Source organism: Ursus arctos, unplaced genomic scaffold (assembly GCF_023065955.2).
Source record: "Ursus arctos isolate Adak ecotype North America unplaced genomic scaffold, UrsArc2.0 scaffold_23, whole genome shotgun sequence".
NCBI lineage: Eukaryota > Metazoa > Chordata > Mammalia > Carnivora > Ursidae > Ursus > Ursus arctos.
Window position 1 is genome coordinate 1788402 of NW_026622908.1, and position 10403 is coordinate 1798804.

The 10403-nt window shown below is 33.3% G+C and overlaps 1 protein-coding gene across 1 annotated transcript; it reads right to left on the bottom strand.

Annotated features, from left to right (window-relative positions):
• Positions 1-8429: 8429 nt before the first annotated feature.
• LOC125282444 (olfactory receptor 6C2-like) lies at positions 8430-9368 on the bottom strand. The gene has a single exon (XM_048217187.1). The coding sequence runs from the start codon at positions 9366-9368 to the stop codon at positions 8430-8432; it is 939 nt and encodes a 312-aa protein (XP_048073144.1).
• Positions 9369-10403: the final 1035 nt, after the last annotated feature.

Genomic DNA, 10403 nt, shown 5'->3' on the forward strand with positions numbered 1-10403 from the left:
TTTGTTGTGTATAATTCCAATCTTGCATTTTTTTGGCAAAAGTTCAGATATTTGACCTCTTATTATCAGCTATTGTGATATATACTAAAGGACGGAAGAATTTCCACCCATCTCTGCAATACTTTATTCTCACATGTTCTTCCCCATTTCTTTGCTCAATCCAAAGTGTCCAACCAATAGCTGCTAACCCATAGCTTCGGGCTCACAACCCTTGCATTCTGTCGCATGATCAACACCACCTCAGTTTACTTCCTGAGAATTTGAGTGGCAAACACTTTTCAGTAAAATACTGGCCTTTGATTGAGCCTTTTCAAAAATCTTCCCTGGAAATCTTCAACCTGCTTACTAACCTGATAATGGTCATCTTGAGTTATCCTTATGTTAAAACCTTTAAATAAAGACTTGAGCTAATGGGTTTTGATTGTTTTTTTTTTTTCATTTTCTTTTTACAATATAAATTGTTTGAGGACAAGGAGGTGGGAAGAAAGCTAATTCTGGTAATCTTATATTTACTAAAAGGTGAAACTAGCTTTGCTCATGAATGTAACTTATTTACAAGTCAGGTACCATTGAAAAATAGTTTAAAAGTACTGTGAATTCACCTCATGAGATTTCCAAATATGTCTACACAGAGGTTAAAGGACAAACACAAAATATGCCCCCAAATTGGGTGCTACTGTACCCTTGAGTTATTTCACCATTTTTTTTTCTTCCTGAAAATTTTCAAACTTAAAACTGTGAAGTGTCATACTTAGTTTTCTGATAGTCATTCATAGCTTCTGTGGACAGTTTCACCAAAAATGTCCCTGGGTCCCTAGTGCAAGTAAAATTAAAATTGAAGATTTTTTTTCCATTTTTTAAACTTAAATTCAGTTAGCCAAGGTATAGTACATCATTAGGTTTTGATATAATGTTCAATGATTCATTAGTGGAATATAACACTGTGTTCATCATATCACATGCCCTCTTTAATTCCCATCATTTTTAGTAGAGATGTATAAATATAGTGACTATGTGTTTTCAGAAACCCCCAATCACAAAAGCCCTGACAATGCAGAAATCTTAAAAATGTTTTCTTCAGATACCATCACTAGATAATGTTTCCCATTGCAAAGTTAGGAAATAACTTCTTTGCATTTAGTAGTTTGAGGAGAAGTAAAAACCTGACACGGAGGCAAACGAATACCAAAAATGGATTACGGAAGAGTTGATGGCCTGATCTTTTCTAGACACGGAGATAGGGTGCCCTGTAATTTATAAACTATCATGGCTTCTATTATATTTCCTGAATATGCTATGGGTGCATAAGATCACGTGAAAAATAAACAAGAGGGTCCTTTGTGATTAATGTATAAAAGCCAGTAATGAATCTTCTGATGAACTTCGACACACACAAATATACATGTAGCAGTGGGACCATTTCCTTAGAGACACAGAAGCATAACCATAGCATTAAATATATAAAGAACCACAACCATGATATTAAAACAAAGCAAATGCCTGGCTTCTCTTGTAAGGCAACTGGATGTAAGAATTTGATTTTTAATTTTTGTTTTAATTTTTTACATTAAAAATTGAGAACATTTTATGAAGGAACACGCATACCTAAAAGTGCACCTATTTTAACTGCACATTGCAATGAATTTTCATTAACTGGACTTCTATAGATAACTAGCAACAACAGAACAGAACAGTACTATCACCTGGAAATTTTCCCTAGCGCTCACTTAGTCAGATAGTTATTAAACATCCACCACTCACTCTTTCTTATCTACTGCCAGGAAAATCACTGCCCTGATTTGTAATAATATAGATTGTTCATGTTTTTGTATTTTATATTAGTGGAGCCATGTAACATGATACAGTTTATGTCTGACTCTTTTCAGTCAGTATAAGACAATGAGATCCTCCCGTATTATTGCACATGATTGTAGATCATTCATTCTTATTGCTCTATAATATTCTCTTATGTAAATTAACTGTACATTATTTATCCATACTATTACTGTTTTTCTGCCTTTGTAGTTTTCAGTTTCATACTATTATGAATAGTGCTTCTATGATCATTCAAGCACATATATTTTCTTTCCTTGATTTTTGTATGATGAATTTTTTCTTTTTTTAATTAAAAGTTTTATTTGATATAGTTATAGATTCACACACACTTATAATAAGTAACACAGAAAGAACTCATGCATGCTTTACCCAGTTTCTTGCAATGGTCACATCTTTTAAGACACAATCTCATAACCAGGACATTGACAACCACACAACCTAAGGCCAGAAAAGTTTCATTATCACAGTATCCCTCATTTTGCTCTGTTTAGCCACTCAAGCCTCCTTTTCCCTTAGCCCTTCCATCACTGGTATTCACTAATTTGCTCTTTATTTCTGTAATTTTGTAATTTTGGTATTGTATAAACAAGTCAATAGTGAACATGACTGCTGGAATTGGCTTTTTGACTTTTGACTTGGCATAATTCCCTGGAGATTTATCCAAGTTGTTGTCTGTACCAATACCTTGTTTCTTTATACTACTAATTATTATTCAGTGGTATGGATGTGTAATAATTTGATCAACCATTTACATTTTGAATTACATCTGAGTTGTCAATTTTTGGTTATTATAAAGTCGCCATGTATATTTATGGCAGGTTTTATCTGGGATAAATGGAATTGGCTTTTTGACTTTTGACTTGGCATAATTCCCTGGAGATTTATGCAAGTTGTTGTCTGTACCAATACCTTGTTTCTTTATACTACTATATTATTCAGTGGTATGGTATGGATGTGTAATAATTTGATCAACCATTTACATTTTGAATTACATCTGAGTTGTCAATTTTTGGTTATTATAAAGTCGCCATGTATATTTATGGCAGGTTTTATCTGGGATAAAAGACTAGGTAGTATGGTATACAAATATGTATGATTTTAAAATATATTTAAATGTATCTCATTTATCTCAGTATATGTAAGTACTATTGATACATAATTTATATGTCCTAAATTCATCCACTTGAAAGTATGCCGTTCAGTGGTGTTATTTTTTAATTTTTTTGTCCTTACATCGTCAGCTTTTTATTTTATTTATTTATTTTTATTTTTTGGGTGTATTTAAATTCAACTTAGTTAACATATACTGTATTAGTAATTTCAGGGTAGAATTCAGTGCTTCATCAGTTGCAAATAACACCCAGTGCTCCTTACATCAAGTGCCCTCCTTAACGCCCATCACCCAGTTAACCTTCCCCCCACCTCTCATCAGCAGCCCTCAGTTTGTTCTCTACAGTTAAGTCTCTTATGGTTTGCCTCCCTCTCTGTTTTCATCCTATTTTATTTTTTCTTCCCTTCCCCTATGTTCATCAGTTTCGTTCCTTAAATTTCACATATGAGTGAAATCATATGGTCAGTCAGAGTTGGCCTAAAAGCAGTCATCAATTAAGAAAGCATTCAAGCTCAACATCCACACCAACTTAATACCAAAAACAGTGGTTTCAAACTGTATGCATAGTTGTGCATTCATCAACATAATAAACTTCAAAATGAAAGAGAATAAAACTATATAGGAGTAATTTTCTATCTCACTAGATTTAAGTATGATTCTGACATAGGATATGATAAGTTATGATGTATATGGTAAGCCCTAGAGATAACAATAGAAAAATATGTCAAAAATATAGTGAAAACATGTTAAAACAGGAAATATTCACTTAATGCAAAAGGAGGCATTGAAAGAGGAATAGAAGAGGAAAGAGTACAGTAGACATATAGAGAGCAAAAAGTAAAGTGGCAGAGATATATCCAGCTATGTCAATGATAGCATTACATGGGGATGGATCCAACTATCCAATCAAAAAGGCAGAGATTTTCAGTCTGGAGTAATGAAAACAAAGGAATCACTCTATACTGTCTACAGAAGATAATCACAGATTCAAAAACATAAATAGGTTGAAAGGGAAAGATTGAAAAAGAAAATTTAATACATGTATGAACCTAACAATAGAACCCAAAATGCATAAAGCAAAAACTGACAAATGAAGAGAGGAATAGTCAGCTCAAACAATAATAATTGGAGACTTCAATACTCCATTTCCAAAAATGGATGGAGCAACTAGGTTCAAGTTAAACAAGGATTTTTAAAAAAGACATATAAAGCAATCAGACTTAATACTATATATCTAGAACACTCAAATCCAAACAGCAGAATAAAAGTTCTTCTCAACTCTTTGTATTGGTGATTTCCTTTACTGAAATCTGTCTCTACATATTTAGTTTTTGATGTTATTCACTTTCTTCTACATTTTTTTGTTTTAATTTGTACTTTTTCTTACTCCTTAAAATGGATATTTAGATCACTGATTTTAGTGTTCCTTCTTTTTAAAATACAATTACTTAAACTATATATTTCTTTTCAAGCACACCTTTATCTGTATCACACAGGTTTGGCATGTAATATTTTCATATAATAGAGTACACAATATTTTCTAATTTCCATTTTGAGTGCCTTTTTTACTCAGATGCTTTTCAGATGTATACTATTTAGTTTCTGAATATATGTGAGATTTTCAACATATCTTCATATTGATTGCTTAACATAACTTCAATTTCATAAACATTTTTTCTCTTAAAATGACTGTGCAGTTATCAGGGTTTTTGTACAATATTTCATACTGATGATTAGGTCTAGTTTACTACATGAGTTGTTTAGACATCTGTATCATATTGATGCTTTGGTCAGTTTGCTCTATGCAATGCTGAGATAAGGGGTTAAAATCACCCACTATGATTATGGCTTTTTCCGTTTTTCCTTTTTGTCCTATATGGCTTTTATATTCTCAGGTTACATGATAAAGTGTATAAAATTTAGAAATGTTCTATCTTCTTAATGAATAGAAACATTTTTATCATTTATTTTAGCTCTACTTGTTAGTTCTATTTACAAAAGAATTAGAAACATACACCCTAGGAGTGGGAAATAAAATATAATATATATGGGTAGTAAGGAGGGCACGTATTGCATGGTGCACTGGGTGTTATACGCAACTAATGAATCATCGAGCCTTACATCGGAAACCGGGGATGTACTGTATGGTGACTAACATAATATAATAAAAAATCATTAAAAAATATATATATATTTTTTCAGATGAAAAGGATTTCTTTTCTGTTGAGGTAATAATTTCAAATATATTTTTTCTGGTTATATAATTTGCCACCATACCTGTGTTCCAGTGTTTAATCCTATTGCACTAATGCTTTAGATGTACATCATCATTTTCCCCAGCTATGAATCAAAATAATTGTATTTCTCTCTTTTCCTATTTTTTGTATGATTTTATGACTTTTTATGTGCCCAAATTGTCAGTTCTTTTTTGAAGAATTACCTGATGGCTTTCAGTGGGTTTGGTGAATGTTAGGGTACCAGAAGTAAAGCTAAGTAAGACTAAGAATTTTACTCTTTGGACAAAACTTTCTGATGTACTCTTTTTTCTTTTTCTTTCTTTCTTTCTTTCTTTCTTTCTTTTTCTTTCTTTCTTCTTTCTAGTTTTATTTAAATTCCAATTAGTTAACATACAGTGTAATAGTAGTTCCAGGTGTACAATTTAGTGATTCAACATGTTATACTCATTATATTGCTAATATGGTCTTGTACTGAATTCTACTTTAATTTGCATAGCACGATGACTATTTTCCTTTATATTGAAAATGAATATCAGGTTAATTTCCAAACCAGAGAACAGGAATTTATCTGTAACCAGTGCAAATTTTGCGTTAAATAGATCTAATTGTTTTCCTCACTCATTAGCAATCAAAAGTTCCAGAACACCCACTTGTTTAAAAAACACAAAAATAAACCATGTGTAATAAATATAACCAGTCAATTCATATCTTCCAATCTGAACCTTTTTGATTGACAACGTTTCCAGAAGTCTTTTTGAAGAGATTAGTTGATTATTCCCCCCTTTTTTACTGTTCATACCATAAAGTGGCTACTTTAAACCAGTAAATAGAAGGCCAGTGTATATAACACATATGTGCTATTATCTGTTTTGGGTTGTAAAGTATAAAATTAGAAATGTTAATATTTTATTAAAGAGGGAAAATCAAATGTCAACTTTAAATGATCTTCATTTTCAGACTCTGATGTGTATAATATTAAATCTTATTTTAATTTTGAAACAGTTCCAATATCTATTTTAAATACCTAGGATAAAAAAGATTTTTTTATTTACTAGAGAATTGTCTCATATATCATACAACATAAGGATTAGTAAATGCACTCACTATAAAAAGCAGTTAAAATTTCCGGTAGTATTTAAGAAGAACTAGTCTCAATAATTTTCATTTTGGATGGTCTCTTCAATTAATGTGGCTTTGGCTAAAAATGATAGGCTCCTTTTATGTGGGTGCAGGGCAAGCTGTAGTTGGAATGACTCAGCCAAACAGCACTTGAGAGTCTATCCAAACTTTAGGGAGAGTGCCTTACACGTAAGGCACATACTTAAGCCAAATGATGGGCAGATCACAAGGATGGCCTTACTTCAAATTCAGTAGCCCTAGGAAATATACTACTGTGGCTTGATTTGGAATTGCACATACACAACTTTGGGAGTTCTGAGTATTTTTCCAGGGGTCACTAAGTTGAGATTTGAGATTTATAAGAATTAGTGGGCTGAACAAAATTTTCTATTAAATGGCAAACAAGTGGATTCCCGGTTTCTTATAAAACACTGATTTGGTTCTAACTTGAGTGGTTAGTGTGAGATCTAGGTGGACAGAATAGACAGGCTTCCCCAAATTTTCATTCTTTCAAAATCTGTTTTGAAGTATAGTTATGGACAAAAGGGGAGATTGTAGAGAGATGGACTTATTCAATTCTTCAGGCTGGCCACAAGTTTAAAAGTTCCTTTCTGGAGACATCTGGGTAGACGAAGGCAGTGTAACCCTATAGCAACCTGCCTCTCATTATTTCCTCCCAATGATACAAAATTGTAAAAATGGAAAAGTAAATTCTACACCAGAGATGGGCAAACTTTTTCTGTAAAAGGCTAGATAGTAAATACTTTTTTTTACTTTTTGGGCCATGAGGTCTCTGTTAAGTTACTCAACTCTGACATTAAAAGCAGCCATAGACAATATGCAGATGAGTGGGAATGGACATTTTCAATAAAACTTTATTTACTAGACCCAATGGTAGATAGATTTTACTGTCAGATCTTAACTTTCTGACTCTTGCTCTATAATGTGGTCCTTACTCCTAAGGTACTCCTAAGGGCTTTCCTGGTGTTTAGCTAGAAGCCTGTAGTTTGAAGAGATGTTAACAAGGTCTCTTCACTTTCTCTGGGCCCAAACTGCAAGCCCACAGACTACTTGGCCTCTAGTCTCTCTGTTGAACTCTCAGCCTTATCACTGGTAAACCTGCAAGTGTTCAGTCAATTCCTCAGCCAAGGCAAAAATGGGGAGCTTCTGCCCAGATCCCAGCTCAATATAGCACTGACCTGAGGATGCTAACCAGTTCAGCAGACTTGATCTTTGCCAACTCAACTTGGAGGGACAACCATGTTGAGCTTAGTCTCTATCTCATACTGTGGACTGACCTAGTGCTAACTGTGGACACATTTATTGACTTTCCCTATTATAGAGAGAGACGGTTTTGAGCTTCTCGTTGTCAAGTATCTTCATAATATTCATTCAGTTATATGATGATTAACAGAGAAAACATGGGCTCAAATTAGTTACTCTGACAGGGTTGGAAGCAAAAGTCCTCTTATTTTTCATCTTGTCTCATGTTTTGTTGGTGTGTGTGCATGCATGTATGTTTGCATGTTACTGTCAAGCAGATGTGGTCTAAATTTTTCTCTTGTTTCTTGAAGAAAATCTAAATATTCTGGTTTCCTCATAGCTTTTGTATATCATATCTGTTTCCAGATTCCTGGTATTTATTTTCTTACTTTGGTTATGTTTTAATTTTACTTAATATGCCCATTTTTAGTCTATTTTAAAGTTTATCTTACTAATACCTTAAAACAAAGATGATATATTTCTTCCTATATTTCAAATATTTCTTTTGGCATATTTACATATGTAAATTAAAAGAGTTTTAAAAAGTATTGATCCAAAAATTTCCCAGAACTCATAGACACTATATTTAATATGTTATATAATTTCTTTGTGAATAATAATAGAAAAGTTTAGTGAGAGATGAGAGATTTTATTTCTTGGAAACAAATTCTCATGTTCCTTTAATTGAGGAAGCAGTTTGGATTGAGATTAAAGAAAGAAATTATTAGTTCCAAATAGGTTCACAAATCAAATTTAAAAGATTCTGAGATTAGTTAACCTTACTGGACTAGTTAGAACTTCCAGAAAAAAAATGCTATGGAACAAACAATTGCTGTAATTGATTTTTCAAATTCCATGTACTCCTATTTGTGTAAGATAAGTGCAATTTTTTTGATCGTGTCACTGAAAGCTTGTTTCACTTGCTTGTTCCTCAAAGTATAAATGAAAGGGTTCAACAAAGGGGCAACAGACGTAGTGAGGACTGATACCCCTTTATTGATGTCCACTTCTTCTTTGGCTGAAGGCTTGAGATAGATGAAAATACAGCTGCCATATGTGATGGAAACAACAATCATGTGAGAAGAACAGGTAGAGAAAGCTTTCCTTCTTTGAGAAGCAGAAGGGAATCTTAGAATTGTCCTGATGATATATGTGTAGGAAAGAATGACACCTATCAGTGTAATAATGAATGTCAGTACTGCACAGATTATAACCATCTGTTCTATAAACCAAGTATCTGAGCATGAAATCTTAAAAAGAGGAGATGCGTCACAGCCAAAATGATCAATGGCATTGGAGTCACAGAATTCCAGCTGGAGGCCCATACCAAGGGGTGTCATGATGATCATCAGCCCAGAGATCCAGCAGCAGAGGACGAGGATGGTACAGACTCTGGTGTTCATGATGGTCATGTAATACAGGGGTTTGCAGATGGCCACATAGCGGTCATAGGACATGGCTGCCAGGAGAAAAAACTCTGTGGCCCCAAAAAGCCCAAAAAAAAATATTTGACTGGCACAAGCATTATAAGTAATGGTTTTGTCTCCAGTTGATATACTGTACAGGAATCTGGGAATACACACTGTTGTGAACGAGATTTCTAAGAAGGAGAAGTTTCGAAGAAAAAAATACATGGGTGTTTTAAGATGAGAATCCATGAATGTCAGAATGATAATGGTCAGATTTCCAGTAATGCTCAGCACATAGGTGAGGAGTAAGAAGATAAAAACAAGAACTTGCAGCTGTGGGTCCTCTGTAAGTCCCAACAAGATGAATGTTGTTATTGCTGTGTGATTTCTCATTGCCACTTTTGACATTTTTGGCACTCTAAATGTAAAAAGTCAAAGAGAAAGCATCTAAACAGAAGAAATGAAATAATAAGACAAAAATCAATGAAACAGAAAACAATAAAGCAAGAGAGAATTTCGAAAGAATCAAGAGCTGACTCTTGAAAGCATAAACAACATTGATAAAACTGTTGTTTGATCTGGAAAAAAGAAAAAACAAGATTTATCCGGAATAAAGCAGTAACAACATCAGAGATTGTATGGATATTAAGAAGATAAAAATGAAATATTTTGGAAACATCTGCAGAATAGATTTAGTAACATAAATGAAATGAGCTAATTCGTTGAAAGATACAATTTTCCAAAGCTAATTCAAGATGAAATACCTAATCTATACAGCCCCGTATCTATTAAAGTAAACAAATATATGGTTAAAAAATCCTACAAAGAGAACTCCAGGCTCAGATCTCTTAATTGTAGATTTCTACTAAACATTTATGACAAACAAAAACACCAATTCTTTTTTTATAATAATTTTTATTATGTTAGTCACCATACAGTATATCCTTAGTTTTTGATGTGGTGTTCCATGATTCATTAATTGCATATAACACCCAGTGCACCATGCAATATGTACCCTCCTAAATACCTACCACTGGCCTATCCCAGTCCCCACCCCCCTCCCCTCTGAAGCCCACAGTTTGTTTCCCAGAATCCATAGTCTCTCATGGTTCATTCCCCCTTCTGTTTACCCCCCTTCATTCTTCCCTTCCTTCTCTTACCGATCTTCCTGCTATTTCTTATGTTCCATAAATGAGTGAAACCATATGATACCAAAATTATACAAATTCTTTCATAAAACTGATTGTTGAAAGCAAGAATTATAACATTATCTGATGGAGCTTCTGATGTATATAAACATAATATAAATGAAAACCACAATAAAGAAGGGAAGAGAGAAGGGTCCTATACAGTAATACATTTTCTACATTCTACCTCCAGTGGTAAAAATGGATTCCAAGTGGTCTGTGAAATGATTACTGTCTATAT

What these genes read in the sequence shown, in the direction of transcription:
- LOC125282444 (XM_048217187.1), bottom strand. Translation starts at nt 9,368, where the DNA reads ATGAGAAATCACACAGCAATAACAACATTCATCTTGTTGGGACTTACA.